General features: G+C 41.8%; 1 protein-coding gene across 1 annotated transcript in view; it reads right to left on the bottom strand.

Moving 5' to 3' along the window:
- LOC119030608 (matrix metalloproteinase-17-like) overlaps positions 1 to 17012 on the bottom strand; it is an 82568-nt gene that overhangs the window by 2540 nt on the left and 63016 nt on the right. The window contains exons 5-9 of the mRNA XM_037118350.1: positions 16289 to 16465; positions 13510 to 13612; positions 10973 to 11055; positions 9630 to 9782; positions 8753 to 9010 (exon numbers count right to left, since the gene is read on the bottom strand). Of these exons, the coding sequence (XP_036974245.1) occupies positions 8753 to 9010; positions 9630 to 9782; positions 10973 to 11055; positions 13510 to 13612; positions 16289 to 16465 (774 nt within the window). The remainder of the gene's footprint in view (positions 1 to 8752; positions 9011 to 9629; positions 9783 to 10972; positions 11056 to 13509; positions 13613 to 16288; positions 16466 to 17012) is intronic.

Raw genomic sequence — 17012 nt, 5'->3', positions numbered from 1 at the left:
AGGTACACAGTTGCCTCTGCTCCCGTCTATAATGCACAAAAAGCTCATAACATATAAACATCAGGAGCCTTAAATTCACAAATTCCTCATCCACAGTACACCTGTTTGAGACGGACTGGGAATAATTTAAAATGGGGTGGGATAATACAACATATGATTCTCCCTGGGCATGTACAAGCACCTCCACCACAAAGAATCAGATCTTTTTACTTATTATAACGTCACTGCAGTTCCACTAGTGAGTTTCCAGGTCAGATCGCAAAGCAGCATGGATTATATGCGCTGAACATTAAAACCGCTGACAAGTGAACTGAATAACACTGATCACCTCCATACAATGCAATGTTCTGCTGGGAAACATTTTGGTCCTAGCTTTCTAGGCCCACAAGTACTTCCTCTATGGCAATGGTGATCCCTGATGGCAGTGGCCCGACCAGCAGGAAAGTGCACCCTGCCACTGCCATCAGTTGGTGACTTTAGGGTGTGGTACTTGGTCAGCAGTGGTGTTTGGGTGGATGGTGCGCATCAGGTCCCAAGGTTTCTCTGAAAGAACATTTGATTGTAACGATGATCATTGATCACTAAATTTATAGAATTTGGACAATCAATGTACGTTTCCTTCCCATCTGAATAGGAATCAGACACTGCTCTCTGATGGTAACCATTAACCCGTCCCTAACCCTAAACCTACCATGTAATTGTAATGTACCTTTGGCATAAAAGACACACATAATACATTTTATTGTTTCTTGATAAAGTTTCCATCCAGTGACTCTCTCTACTATGGGAAACAATGTCCATTTCTCAGTGTCTATTGACATAAACGTACTGTAAAAGCAACAATCTGATGTGTATTTAATGTGCTCACTGTTCAGATGGTTGTAAGATGGTCTGTAAGTAAATAATAACTAAACTGGCACACATTAGCATTGCCACTCACCATATGTTGTCACAAGCTTTTATTTTTCAGTCGCCATTCCTTGGGACAGCAGTGAGTCAACATGGGACTCTGATGGATGAGCTGAACCAAATCTAAGGAGGCAGCCCATCCATACTTGGATGTTGTGCAGAATAGCTGAGTTGTGGCCAATAACTTGTGCTGGTGATAGCTGCGAGATTGAGCACCCATGCTGGAAGAGACTGGATAATTGAACACCAGTAGGCACAAACAACCCTTAAATTAGTCTTTGGAGAGAAGGTGCATTTTGTTTTTCTGCTTAGAGGAAGAACCAGGGCAGATTCTGCCTCACTGGTAATAATGGTTATCATATTTTTAACACATAAATCATATCTGAGGAATGCTCAGGTAAATCTGGCCGGGATCACACATGTAATTTTGTAAGGTCCTGCGGGAGAACACAGCAAGGCCTTTCTCAACACCAAAATTGCACCATGCCACTTAATCGTTACTGACATGACCCCTACTGCATCTGTCCTTTCACTTCAGGGTACTTAAGTTAATTAGAGTCTCCAAAATACCAACTGAGCACTGGCAGAGCAAAAGAAATACTAATCACAGTGTCCTTCTAATGAAAATACTACTTTGTAGTAGTAGTAACAAAAGTGAAAATGTCAAGTGAATGTGAAAAATGGGACAAAAAAGGGGTATTTGGGAAAGATGTAATGAATGCACTGAAATGTACTCAAACAGAATGTTGCATGTGGCACAGCTACAATACTAATGCGACTGATTCCTATTCATTTCCTTCATCAACATGTTAAAAGACAAGTGAGGGAGAGGATTAAGCATAGGATTGTGATGATGTTCTTTCATTTCATTACTAGCTACTGAAATGAATAGGGAGAGAGATATAAACCAGTAAAGAGTGTCCTCTTGTGTTCAATGGCCTTAAGGCTCGCTGTTAACTGTGGAGTAAGTATTCCTCCGGTTTAAATTCTCATCGCACAGAAATCTATAGAAAATCAGCGAAAGTCACAAAATGAGGACAAAGACTGACTCAAGTAGTCCCTTTCATTCTGAATGTACTCCAGCACTCAAGGACCTGTACTATGAGTGAATCTGTACCAAAGAATAGTTGTGAGCAATGTGTTCCAGCATCCCTTTCTAAATTTAATCAGCAAAACAACAATGAATTTGCAACAATGTACGGCCTGCACTGCTTTTTAAGCTACATAGAAAAGTGAGAGACTGCTCCTCATTTCATTACTCATCTGTTGGCCTTTACAACATATGCCAAACAACACAAATAAGGCATAAAGGTTTTTACATATACTTTAGTCATTCTGCCCTTGACGAAACAACAAATTACATTTACACCTACCTTCATTTTTTCCCCTTCCCTTCAGTCTGTTGTATAAGTTATTTTGCATGGAAGAGATGCAAAGTGCAAAGTCCACACAGACGGGAGCATACACGGCCCCGCAGTGCCTGAAACGCCAGCGTGACATCATCATGTCCCACATTTGGAGACACAGGTGGCTCAGGTGTGTGAGCTGACCAATCAGAGTGGATGCGGTATTCGGGCAGTCAGACAGTGCTGCTGTATGATAAAACTGACAACTTTGTGAGCATCCAAGCATGTAAACCCAATCTAGTAGTAACCTGAATTACAATAATGAAAAGTGTGTATGTGTGTAAACGTGTGTAAATGTGTATGTTCTTCTGGTGTTTATTATGTACACGGGAGTAGTGCTGGCCTAGGCAGTTTTCCTGTAAGTGGGTGAAGTCTCATGGCACCAAGTGGGTTCCATTTCCTGTGCATAATCACGAGAATGTATTCAAGCCAGGCTGTTGGAATAAAAATAAGGCATGCACTCCTGCTACCTCCTTCCTTCCGAGGACCCAACACAAATCGGTTTCTCTCAGTCCTTCCTCAACCTCAAAACAAGTCCCGAAATAGCCCTTTGTGGCAGCGACGACTGACCGTTACATTGCCACAGAAAAATATCCCCACAAACTTAAATTCTCTACATCTGATACTGAACTTGTTCCTCGTGAAGACATTAAGTACAAGCGTTTCACTCACTCACAAAGGCGGTCTCTGTATACATCTGTCAATATGATTGGAAATCGAAGTCCATAGGAATGAAGTTCGTCTTTATTTTTGTCTGAGACTAAAAGTCTTAAAGCTGTGAAAAGTGCTGAATTCATGTCCCCACTGGCTAATAACCCTTGAGTCATTTCGTTAGCCAGCACAATAGTCTTGACAGGGTGATTAGATTTAATTAATGGCAGTGTCTGATATTGAGAGACCTCCCTATTAAGTCATTTCAACATGAGAATTAAAGAACAAGGCTGCCGTTACTGATTCAATGAATCACACGAAAAGACAAAAAAATAATTTCTCTCTCCTCATTTTTTTCTGCGCTCAGCCTCAGGTTCAATAATTCATACTGCACTCAGTATTCAAAAACAGGTCGCAAGTGTAGCTTCATTTTTGATATAAAAAAAAGTTACTCATGTGAATAGTGTATTTACTGGGTACTGCTACCACATAGTTCATAGTAATGAAAGAACACGATTGTCATAGCCTGACTCCTTGCCGTATTGCATGGAGCAACTATTATCATTTTATTATTATTTAGTACATTTTTTTTTTTTTTTTTAGTTAAAATTGTTTAAAGGCTGAATGCCTGTGAAGCTGCGCTAACAACACTTCAGGGTAGTGCAGGCATACGTGACATATTTACTTCTGTTGTCGTTCTCCGCCGTAACTGTAGCATCTGAAATGATGTAGTTAAACATGGGGACAAACAGGACAGAGGCCCCTTAAAAAGCTCACGATTTCAAACCTTTGATTCCAATAAAGAAAACAAACAGAAGAAAAGGTCGATTCACTTCCTGGAGGCTGTCACTTCATCTCCACTGTAGTGACACTTTTGCCATCATGGTTAGTGGTTTATGTGAACTTCCTCTACAGGTTAAAGACATCATCCAAGCTTGATACATTTCTTTTCTTCTACTTTTACATTTCTCTCACCATGACTAAAAGGCTCAACTATTCCTGGGTGTCATATTGATGTCAGCAGCTCTTACCATTATCATCATTATAGCTACATTAACACCCTTTATGCCCCTTTTTTGCCTCCTCAGCAGCCATTTCTCTGTGTTTTTACTGCCTTTTCTCTGTCTCCATGTGATTTCTCTATCCGTCCTCCGAGTCAAGTCATCTATCTCCTCCCATCTCTTCTCTTTGTTCCCTTGTCTTCACTACCTTTCTTCATCCTCAGGCGTCCCCATACCTCCTCTTGTCAGAATTCCCATTCTCTTCTCCTCGTGACACATACATCCTGCCATCCCACCGCTGTATTTCTGTGTCACCGTATCGCCTCTCTTCTTCTTGCTGTCATATCACTCTTCCCCTCCACCTCCCCAACCCCCCCGTCTCCTCAATCTCCTTTCTGTCTCTATTCATCCCGGGCTGGTGAAACAAACAGAGAACAGGCTTTGATGTGGCTCTAGTTCCCGGGCCCCATGGTCGGTCTATGTGCGCTTGGGCGTGTAGTTTTCCAAGTTTACCCTGACAGGCTCTGGGGGTGATAATGGCCGAGAGGAGAGTGAAGCGAGCAAAGTCAGGTCTGTGTTATTGGCCTCTTCCCTCACAAGCACACATCACACACATCAAAGAGCTTGGAGCAGGACCGGAGACAGAACACAGACCACTAAACACCTGACGGGGAAAGAGCTTCCATGTATTCACATGCTGCAGGGGGGGAGGATTAGGGACATCCTGGCTCCCACTGAGAGTGGCCTCAAATTTCAGGACTCACTGGCTCGTTTCTGGGGGTATTTTTAAAATCCAGTCCAATACAGACATAAAGCGCTCCAAGAGAAGGAAACGGCTGCGCAAATTCTCTCAAACACAAATGCCGTCAGGCCATTTTAAAGCCTCTCATTAACACGCACATATGATCAGATGACTGCAGATATGATGCTCCGATGGGAGCAGGCGCTGTGACCTTGACATTCAGCTGCTACAGGGGAGCTGATTACACTGGGCCGGCTCCAAGTTTCGAGTGTGTTTGACTGTGCGAATGTGAAGCGTGCGAGTGTTGGCAAGAAAAAAGACCACGTGTGCTATGTCAAAATGGATAAAAGGTTAAAAAAATATTTTGACACGTGGAAAAAAAAAAAAGAAGAATGAAAGAATGAATACAAATTGGTCTCTAATCTGCATACTGCAGCTATGCCAGCTAAAAAATTGTGCACAGATACAACCAGAAGGACTGCCAAAATGAAATAAAGCCGAATAAAAATCTAAACAAAAGTTATGGACGAATGCACCGTGTGGATGATGACAAATATTTTATTGGAATCGATTTACTCAGATGAAATGTCCTGGAGAGGTAGAAGTTGATTTAAAGTAAAAGAAACATCTATACCATACTAACACATTCCTGAAAATAAACATAGGACAACTGTTCTGCTTGTGGTTGGAAATGCAAAGTATTTTCCTGCGCTAAGCTAAGACATTAAGCAAGGGTCCCTGGGTCAGTGAGCCCTCATGTCTGACCCGTGAACCATGCAAACCTTGTGCCATTGCCTCGGTGTCACACCTGACACCATGGTGCCCCCACTACAATCCTCCCTCTGCAGTTTGCTCCATCTGTCAGTCTGAGAAAAAAGCAGTCCGATACCCAAAAGTTTGAGCTCACAATCATACAGTGTTTTCCATTAACTAAACAGAAACATCAAATGCAAACAAAGACAGTAGATTAAATGTAAACTAGAAGAAGGATTCCTGCCCATTGAAGGAACTCCCATGGAACTTTGTACAAACATTCAAGTTCTCCAGTGGATGAAGCCTACTAACTCTGGTGTGGGCATGGGACAATATGACAATGTCACAATTATCCTAATAATTATCAAATAAGTAAAAATATATCATAAGGTCTTTCTGCATAAATTAAAGTGAAACTCGTGCCAAAATGCAACCTACATTTTTTTTTGTGAATGTATATGAGTCAAACCTTTGTGTATTATGTATAGCATAATTACGATGAAAGAGGCACTTTTAAGACCGTATTTTGACTCATACGTAGGTTTGACTCATATACAAAAAACGCCTAGGTTGCATTTTGATGAGACTTTCACTTTAAGGTTAAATACGTGATGGTCACCTCATCTCCCATCTGATTTAACTTTCTGTTTGGGCTACAATGTAAAAGCTCCGTCTTCAGCCATGGTGACAGGCTCAATCAGGAAACTAATAAAGGACTGTATGTTTGTGAAGTCTTTTATGTTTCCACCCCGACTCTGACCTTCTTAATTTCCCCTTTGTGTCATTTTATGGCTGGAGTTAAATGTCTTGACACTAATGAATAGATGCCAGTCAAAGTTTCCTCCTCATTAGTGAAATATCTTGGATTTGCAAAAAAATTGCTGCAGACTTTCTTCTTGTCGCAGAGTTACGTTGCTAGCCTAAAACTAGAATTAGCGCCTTGTGGTTCGTTGACCTCCACACACCAGTCAAGTTGCTCTTCCTGAGCGATGGTGCAGTGAATTTAACATCTGACCTTTTGGATACTGAATGTCATAACTTCATCATTTTTGCTTTTTGTGTTATTTCATTGTCATTATTGAATGAATTATTGCGTTATCTCCAATAATGTGTTTTTGAGGTCACAGTAGCCTGTGGCCACCACATTCTGATCAGATCATCACTGAGTCATAGTGGACATTGGTAGCACATTTGAAGAAATTCCCTCGAGGCATGCTTGAGATTTGTTCACGAGAATGGGAAGGATGGACAACCTGAAACATGACGACACATTCAAGTAATTTTCTAACCATTTCAGAGTTTTACTTCTCCTGTGAAGTTGGCTCACAATTGTAATCTGATCGTAAAACTTCCAAAACTTGTTTGCCAGCTTGCATAATTGTTCCATCATGGTCTCATAGTTCTCTTGTAATTCACTCCTCTTTGAGGATTTCCCCTGAGAAGGATATTGCACGCTCTTGCCTGAGGCAATAGCAAACACCAGAGCATCAGACCACTGGTAGCTCTGGAGTGTTGCAACTCTATTTTTCTCCGAGAAATGTAATCATTCATCGCTGGAAGGAAAAGACAGTGGTGATTCTTCATTTATAAACTGAATGTAATCAATCAGAATGTCTTTGTAATGACATTTTAATCATGACAGAAGGGGTCAAAATATGTCACGGGCTTCCTTCTGCACACCTTTTCACCTGAGGTGATGGATTAGTTTTGGGGCTATGGCTTGATCATTTTTCTAGAAATGGAGCTTTATTATCACACATTTATCATACATTTATTGGAAGTTCTTTAGAGGAGCTGCCATGTTATTGAAACACAGGAAGACAAAGAGAGGCATCTTGCTTTTAGGGTATTCTCTAATATTATGATGTAGGATTTATATATCTGTATTTTATCTCTGGCTATTGTCTTTTATTTTGAAGCATTCTGTGACACCAGCTGAAAAAAGGAAGGGAAAAAGGAAACTGACCACATGTTGGGTAACAAAAATGCTCACCTCGACTCAAGGAGGAACTGACTAGATTTTCGTGGCTGAAGGTCAAAGGTTTGACATACAAATGCCTGACAGAATAAAATGACAGTTATGAGTTTACAGGCAATGTATGTAATTCTAGTTTGTTTATATTTTTATGTGGGTTGGAACTAGTCCTCAGGCATATTTCCCACCAGCACAGCAACACTGTGACCTATTGTTCGACTATGTCTAAAGGAAAAGTGTTGAAGCCCTGCCTTCTGTCACATCTCAGTGCACCAGGCCAAACGCAGTGTGAAGTTGGCATGTTTGTCAGACTGTCTGTTTTGGAAAATTGCTAAAATTGTTGGACCCTCATTTCCTCTGTTGTACAGGGGTTTCAGACGCTGTTAGATACCTATTCCGAAGCACACTGATGCCTCAAGCCACAAAATAAAATGTGCATCACTTTTTACATTCATTCCAACCTTCACCTTTTACTCTCAGACTTTGATTAGTGACACAGAATGACATCACGACTGTCATAGACATGTGGTTAAAATTAAAGTTCTCTGCTGACTTACTGTTTTTAATCTATGTGACAGTTTGATATGCTACGACTGCCTCTCTTTGAGTCTTGTGCATGAGTCACCAGGAGAGGTCAAGACCAGGACACACTAGAGACGACATCTCACAAAATGCCTGGAAATACCTAAAGATTACCCAGGAGGAGCTAGAGGAAACTGCTGGGGAAAAAGGACTTTACCAAGGCCTCTTTGGACTATATCACATGGCAGCCATACTCCTCTTATGTCACGCTCACAGTGGGAAGCTCAAATGTTGCTATCAAAAGGAAAATGTTGAGTTCAGGAAATCTGACAAATAATTATCTTTTCACATCTCCCTGATTAATCAGCAACCAATAAGACGAATAACAATCTGAAGAGACAATGGACTGTATTCCAAGGTAAAAGATGTGTGTTGATAATTGAGTGTTACTTTATGGCTTTCCTATGGTATGACGTGACATGATCAAACAGTATCCATAGCTAGGAAGATGCTGGATGCTAATGTTAGCTGCTGTCTATCGGCAGCTAATTCTTAAGTATGTTGTTTTACCCTGCAAAACGGCCTGATGTCCCTTGGGCATTGCCATTATTCATTGTCTATTAAGCTGCAGATCAGTCAGGAAGCTGTGAAATAATAACCTTTTGTCATTTTCCCTACGTTTATGAGAATTTCAACTTCTAATAGCAGCAAGACATTTGAGCTTCCCGCCCTGAGTGTGACTATGACTGCCGTGTGAAGATGGTCTATGGCGGCCTGGACAACGGTTACTCACCATCAGACCACCTCATGGCATCATCCAGTTGTGATGGCAGCCCTTTCCAAAGCATGCTGTCTTTAGGGTAGCCCAGGTCCATACGTCTCAGGTGGTCGTCATAGCGCCAGTAGTGGTTGTCCTTGAAGAAGTAGGTTTTGTCGTTGTGTAGCCAAACGAAAGCCGCATCCACTCCCTCCGAGGGTAGACCAAAGTCAGTGATCGGACGAGGATATCCCTCCTCCACGATGTTGTCTTTAAATACCCAGTACTTTAGACCTGAAGAGGGTGGGAGGGAATCTGTTTCCAAATCTATAGTTTTATTCATCACACAGATGGTGTATGCACCTGGAGGTCTGGGAGATTTGTACCGGCTTTTTACTTATTTTTGTTACGCAGCCAAATAAGAACATTCTCCGCCAGCAAAGGTGTTGTGCATTTTATATCAAATGTGAGACGTGCCCTTGTTTCTGCACTCTGTTTTTTCTTCTTTTTCTTTTTTCTTTTTTTCTACTAAATTCACAACTAACCCTTCATTACGTCAAATAGAGAAAAACAGTCAAAATTTCCAAGTGTTCCAGCCACACTAAGATAAAGGTGTGAACTGCTTCTTTTTCATCTCGCCGCTTTATAGTGCGGATGAATCACGCTTTTTAAAAGTGAAAGAAACTGTCACTTAGAAAGCAGGATCTACTAATTTGTGTGTATTAAACAGTCTATTTGAGCTATTCAATGACTTTGGAAAATATATTTTAAGAGAAAAGAAAAAAGAAAGCAAGAAGTAAATAAAATCTAGTGACAGTGGATGCCCACTGAAACTACTGAATCAGACTAACTTTTTGTACATTTAAAAGATGTTCATAATGATATAACACTTCGGAACGTTTTGGTAGTGCACCTTTGAAAAAGACGATCTTGTGGTCCCCTGGCCTCTCGTACACAGCATCCACGCTGTCCAGGTTGGTTGGGAGGCCCCTCCAGAAGCGATGGATCTGAGCCGGGCGCAGAGACACCAGATGCTTCTCTCTCGTTAGTCGCCAGAAGTACTTTCCTAGGAAGAGCAAGACAGTTTGGCATGAGGAGGATCAGCACTATTCAGAATGCTGATTACAAATAATGATGCCACTGGTAGGAAATAATGTCTGTTATTTTTATGCATTCCCAAAGGGGAAACTTTCCACAGGGCAAATGTAAAAGTCTGTGAGGAGACTTTGGTAATACTTTATTTTGTAGGTCTGCAAATTTAATGACAAGTAAGTACCAAATAACAAATTACCACAATAAACACACCAAAATGTATTTCAATATCACACCAACATGATTGTATGATACTAATGTGCTATTTTCTAATAAAGAATTTGTAAACAGGTGTTACATTTAGTCAAATGGTTAAAAAAATCGGTTGACTGATCAGTAGAAGTTAAGCAGAAACCAAAGTTTCCTGGAAGTGTATTCATAATCACCACCTTCTTATAGACTGACTAGAGCTGCAGTTTAAATCAAGTCCCCATCTACTTCACTTGTGCAGAAGAACGCGACAATGCTGCTGCTGTTTGCTCCAGAAACGTTTTGTGGACTATCAAACTTCACACGCCTTTCAACGATAATGGCTGAATTGCCATTTTTGGGTGAACTTGTCCTTTAAGGATAGGGGAGGGATATCTAAGTCTGTTTCAAGTCCTGCTTCAAGAGGACAAACTTCTGTGGCAGGCAGACGTCCCGTCACCACACATGTTGTAGACTGACAGGAGCTGCCATCAATTCAAATGTCTGAAAAAAAAAAAAAAAAACCCTAACATTTTCAGGGCAAAGTGATAGTATCAATGATCTATAAACATTTAATTTCAGCTCTTTTAAGTTCTATAAAAGATATAAAAGGTTTAAAAACTTGCTGCTGAGCGATATGAGAGCCTGCTTCTCAATTCTGTTGTTAGTGGGGGGCTATGGGGTCAGTCCTCCAGAGGGCGAGCATGAAAGCCTGATGAAATTTCTGGGCCGCGGTCTCACAGCGGGACCCAGCGGGACCCAGCGGGACCCAGCGGGCTCAGCCAGGCGTCTACATGTTAGCTGGCTCTCTCATCCTTATCCTCTTAGCTTTTTCTCTCCTCTCCTTAATATGCTCTGCCTCCCTTGACTTCTGCTCATCTAGCTCATGTATTTCGATTCTTCCCACACGTTTCTGTAGGTTTGCGTGCGTATGTCGGTCCGCCAGTCGGCCGGTCTCTCTTTGTGACTCCATACCTTTGAAAAAGAAGGCCTCCCCTCGTATCTGGGCCACGGCATCAAAGTGGCCGCTGCATCTGTCGGGGGCATCTCGCGCCAGCCTGTGCGATGTGAGGAGAGAAAAGGGATCCTTTTGTGAAAAACTGGACATTATAACATGTTTTAATTTCTGATCATTTCTCCGTACCAATCATCTAAAATCATTTATTACATATTTGTAAAACTGAAGAAAAATGTATTTGCTGCAAAATCCAAAACGTTTTTTTTTTTTTTTGAAGATCATCTGCATTTTGCTCACGCTTTTCTTGGGCATCCAGTGCGACTGGGTGCCTGCGCATGAATCAGTGAAACTAGGCTAAACAAAAGAGGAGATGCAATCAGGCTGACACGGTCAGGTCCCTCTGTGCAACTATCTCCGGGGTTTTTAAGTGATTTAAAGCAATGACGTGGCCTGACTGCCAATGATGAAGCCATTAACACTGCGAGGCCGAGAGTGGGACCCCGCCAGGCCTTATATTACCAACAAAGGTCTCTATTCAGAGCTCTATTAACACTACACCACTGCCCAGTGGTCAGTACAGGTGCCCTTGTCAGGACTAATCCCGCTTTGCCACGCATCAGGACCTGCTGAAGTCAGAGGGAAGTGATTAAGGACGGCAGTGGAAGTTGAAAAGCGGTGAGGAAAACATGCTTAATTATCCCACGACTGCCTGTTCAGCTCGGTCATCCTTCTCAGTGCTGCCTTAGTTTGTGTGTGTGTGTGTGTGTGTGTGTGTGTGTGTGTGTGTGTGTGTGTGTGTGTGTGCGCGCGCATGTGTGTGTTTTCTGAAACGCAATTTCACAATGAAGACATTTTTTTTTTTAACTCTCTCTGGACCTCTTGGGGGCTACTTTAAGGTTAGTGCTTGGTGGTTTGGGTCTGTGTGTGCTTGCGTGCTCGTTCACTCAAAATACATAAATGGACAAAATTAAGTCTAATTATCCTTGATAATCTGAAAAACTACAGGCTGATAGCCGCCCAGTTTGCTTTGGGGAATTACTTAATTAGACGGGCGGGCTCCCAAGCTCACTCTCGGCCTCTTAGCTAATTTGCTTTGTTGGCACCTCATGACTTCCTCTCAAACTACAAAAAGACAGTTTTTTTCCTTGTTGTTCTTGTTCAACAATAAATGAGTATTCCTACATGGATTCATTGTACTATTTCTGAATGGAAGTGGGAATAAAAGTAGCAAAATTTTAAAATCACACCATAATTATGCTAATCAATAGGGAACCATTGGAAAAAAATGGGGATCTATCTATAATGGCTTCCAATACAGATACCCGACTATAAATACCACAGTTGCGAGGTCGATTAAGGATATAGTGTTCTCATGGAGAACTGAGCTTCTATAATTGAATATAGCCACATTTTCATGGCTGCGTAAACATGCCTAGTTCAGGAATTTACATCGTCTTGAAAAAGGAAAACTTGTTAAATATGTGTGTGCCAACCAATGCTGTTGTTTCTTTCCTTGTAAAAGAACTGAAGTTTGTCAAGACCTCGCTGCACCAGCTTGTCACTATTTACATTAAATTCATAGAAGACAACATCATATTGATGGTTAATATGTCAAATTTACAAATTCTGTAAGCTGTAACTCTTAAAGGCTTCTTGTTTGTTGCCTGTTGACAAAACCCCCAGACCCCTTAAAAAAACAGTTTTAATAGTTGTCCCCTTTGGAGAAACTTTATAAACGCTGTCTACAACCTATTCATAACTACTTGTGCCTTCCTATTAATCCGGCAAATGTCACACATCAATATATGTCTGTCTTTGAGGAAAAACAAGTCTCACCCTCTTTGTTTGAGTGATGTTGCATGTTGCATTTGCAGGGACAGTGGGAAAGTGAGATCCACTTGTGATCGGTTCGCTCAGGGATGATGGAAATACCAGGTCGGAATTCCTTTAAAGAGCAACACTTGTCCTGATAATATGTGTCCTGAGTGGCTGGCTTCAAGATCACCTCTTTGCTGCACTCCTCAGGTCATTACAGCCTGGGAAATGTCACGCTGAATGGTGCATCCAGAATCAAATAAGGCTAGGGAGCATCAGCTTTAACCCAACAGAAATGCAACCCTGGTCATGCCGGAAACTGCATTTGATATAGGCACAAAGGTGGAGCTTCTACATTTACATGCACCGAATATTGTAGTTCTAGCCAATTTTGCCAAATAGAAAATGAACGTGATTAAAAGAGACCTTTCTCATGTTTTTGGATTGCAACATCTGTGCAAAAGCACACTGTGCCTCCCACAAACAGGGAAGAGGCCATGTATCTAACCCAAACTGTGGTAAAAACCCCAATTGAGATGCCTATTTTAATGTGCTGTAAACATATCCAAAGAATGCTTCTAAAACCAGGACAATATCAGAAGATGCTACATTCCTATTAAGGCTTAATTTGTTGAGATGACCCCTATCAAACTCTGAATATTGTCATATTAAGAATAATAGTGAAATATAAGCATGCATGTAAACTAAATTATTTGTCACAAAGTTTTGGTCTACTTACAGGAGAGTGGATCTGTTTTCAGGCAGGTCGAGCAGGACGGGAGGTTCAGCCGTCTGGGAGGGGCTGCCTGGTCGGTTTGTGTGGGACACTGAGTCTCTGACACCTAAAAGGTCAAAGGTCAAATCAAATTAGCAGCCTTTGGCTGTTAGTTATTTGCTCTACTTTCCTTCTTACTGCATGAGATTCCCTGCTACTTTATGTCTGTTACATTCTTCTTCAAATTAGAATTCAAACAAGCTTTATTGGAAAGATACATCATTGCCAAAACTAAATGACATATTATTAAACGATCATATTTTACACAACTTTGCAGAGTTTATGACAATGGTTAACTTATTTGGCAGGCGATGCTACACACTGACTTTTCCCCCCTTTGTGAGGTTTGAGGCAGATGGATGAGTCCAGAACATATATTATTTATTTTTTCACCTCGACACCTCGTTCAGATATTTATGCCTATGTTTGGACTGCCAGCCAAAATCAGTTGTTGGCATGTGTAGACTGTACCCAGACTGGTATCAAGAAGTCTAGACTGAAAAACAACCCTAGAAAACACTTGCTTATCAGATACAAATCACATTGAGAGGGTTTGAAGTGCGACTCAAATCATATTTCTACGGATGTGTCCCAATCCGGATGCTCTAGTGGCTCATATCAAAGTGTCTCTTGTGTCTCTTGTGGGGCACCAAACAACGACGACATCAGAATCAGAGTGACAGAAGTGCATCGGAGCGGCTGAGCAGAAGCACGACAATCAACAGTCAACAGTCAACAGACAATCAAGCTGAAATGAAACTGCTCTGTGACCTGACAGCGCGATTGTTTGGAAAGTGAGATGATGCTTATGTCGTTACCACAGCAACCCATGTGGACAGGTTAGTGATTTCTGGACACAGGACGCGGTCACGTCTCTGCCGCCATGTGTAAATCTGCCCACATATTTCACGGCTCTTCGTGTTCACTCTCTCTTCTCCCTACTGCCATCTCTTCTGTCAGTTAATGGTGTGGTAAGGTCATGTGCCAGAACGAGGCCCAATTAACTCGAGCCATGTTTTCATTACATCAATAACCTAGCTCCACAGAACTCATCAATTCCTGCTTCCTGCATGAGGAGGCCTCCGTATCTTCGCTCTGCCGTGCTGTCATCAGAACGTGTTCACCAATGCACCCTCAGAACACATAATTACAGCAGAGCTCATGAGTCATGGTAAACAGTGGCATAGCGGAGGACTCCCCGACCCCCCCCCCGCCACACACACACACTCACAAGTGCCCACGCACCCATCTTAAGTGCCTTTATACCAAAACGTTGTTATTACAGTTCATTCTAGATGCAAGTGAGCTGAACAGTGTGTGGAACGATTTTGTCACGTTTTGGTCTTCTCCTACGCAGTTGTCGATCCACAGGTGTGCAGAGGTTTTAAGATGAAAATAAGAAATGCAAAGCCAAACAGCTGCTTTTGAACATCCATTGATGAGTCCCCTGCACCCGTATGAAGTAAGATAACTATAAAAAAGACGTGTGCATGATTCCAACCATTTGTATTTGTAATGTCAAACATTTGTATGTCAATAAAATTGTTGTACACACAATTCTGCTGGCATATACGTGAGTCTGAGAAATTGTTTGGGTCAGGATTGTTTTTATGTGAGTGTGAATCTAAAAGGTGTGAGTGAAAAGTCTTGTGAATGCGACTCTAATTTCTACGACTACGAACTCTTTACTGTGAACACAAAGTTTACGAGTAGTTTTTACAAGTTTTGATATGACATCACGTAGGTCATAGGCAGATCACAGGGGAAAATAATCAAACCCCGATTACTCCAAACGCGCATGCGCCAAAGCCAAAGACGGCGGACAGCAGTGGGCGGGTGGACAGGGCCGGACAATTGGACATTTAGCTCGCAAGCTAAATTGACACATAAGCAGCTCCTCCCGGTCCACTGCTGTCAGCCATCTTTGGCTTTGGTGCATGCGCGTTTGGAGGAATTGGGGTTCGATTATTTTCCCCTGTGGCCTGACTGTGGCCTGCCTGTGGCCTGACTGTGGCCTGCCTGTGACCTGACTGTGGCCTGCCTGTGACCTGACTGTGGCCTGCACGATGTCATTTCAACACTTTTTTTACTCGTACCCAAAAACTTGAATTCGTGTTCACAGTGAAGACTCCGTAGTTGTAGAAATTGGTTGTATTCACAAGACTTTGCACTCACAGCTTTTAGATTCATGCTCACAGAAAAACAATCCTAACCCAAACAATTTCTCAGACTTGCGTACATGACAGCAGAATTTTGTGTACAACAATTTTATTGACATACAAATGTTTAACATTTCGAATATGAACGGTCAGAATCATGCACACATCCTTTTGGTAGCTATCTTACTCCATACACCCGCTACCTCAAGATTTTCAGTGGCCCTGGGGGCGCCCCTGTCTATTAGCACTCTGTATGCTTTTTCTAGACGGCCCCTAGGGACCAGGACAATCCAGGTTGGTAACCGGTGCTGTACATAATGAGGGAAAAGTATGTCCAGTAGATGGTGGTGATAATCAGTTTAATAAACAAATAAACAGTGGCTCCCCATAAATGTCACACATGTTGTGACTTCCATCTGTAATGTCACTTTCATAGTTACATGACCACTTTGTTTTATTTCCCCAGTATCCTTTCCACTACCAATCAATTACTCATTTTTCATGTACACTTGAGGCACTAAATTCTCAGGGAATTGCTATTCAATTAATCCATCACATATGCTCATACAGTAGGTCTCTCGTACCGTAAAGCTGCCAGACGCGGACCTTGTCTTCGTAGGGCAGGTCGTATTTCAGCGGGTCTCCTACAGGACCCTGGTAGTACGGCCTCATGATGGACTCCATGGCTGAGGTGTGGACCAGGCCGATGGCGTGACCGAACTCATGGACTGCGACTGCAAACAGATCCATTCCGTGAGAGTCTGAGGGACGCAGAGAGACGATCGTCATGGTGGTGAAACAATGCAGAAAATACAAGAAATGGAAAGTAAAACAAACACAATTCAAAGAATATAATTTACACAGGGAAAGCGACTGTATGAAACTTTGGCAACATCCCAGTTTGTGTCAAAGTAGTTTTAACTTTATTTTTGTTTAATTCTCAATCAGATATTTCTAATAAATCTACATCAGACAGCATGCATAGATATTGATGCCCATTTTGTAATGAAGCAGTAACCGTAGAAATACCTCTAAAAAGTATACAACAATTTATATGGACACTGCTTAGCTTTGTGTGAGAGTTAGTGGCAGCTTCTCACTTCAGTGGGTGTATGGTTAAACAGATACCGTGACCAGCAGCATGGTTGACATGATCATTCAGACACGTTAAAGTTTTTTTTTTTTCAAAAAAGTTTTTGTTTGAACAGTGCATGAAAGAGTTTCATGAAATTGCTCTGTAAAGACCTGGTGGCAACAGTCACCGATGTGACCTTCTCCTCTATAAGTGCGTCCTGAACTGACCCAGTC

Source organism: Acanthopagrus latus, chromosome 12, assembly GCF_904848185.1.
Source record: "Acanthopagrus latus isolate v.2019 chromosome 12, fAcaLat1.1, whole genome shotgun sequence".
Taxonomy (NCBI): domain Eukaryota; kingdom Metazoa; phylum Chordata; class Actinopteri; order Spariformes; family Sparidae; genus Acanthopagrus; species Acanthopagrus latus.
The sequence above is the reverse complement of the archived record's forward strand: the minus strand, read 5'-3'. Positions and strand labels throughout refer to the sequence as shown.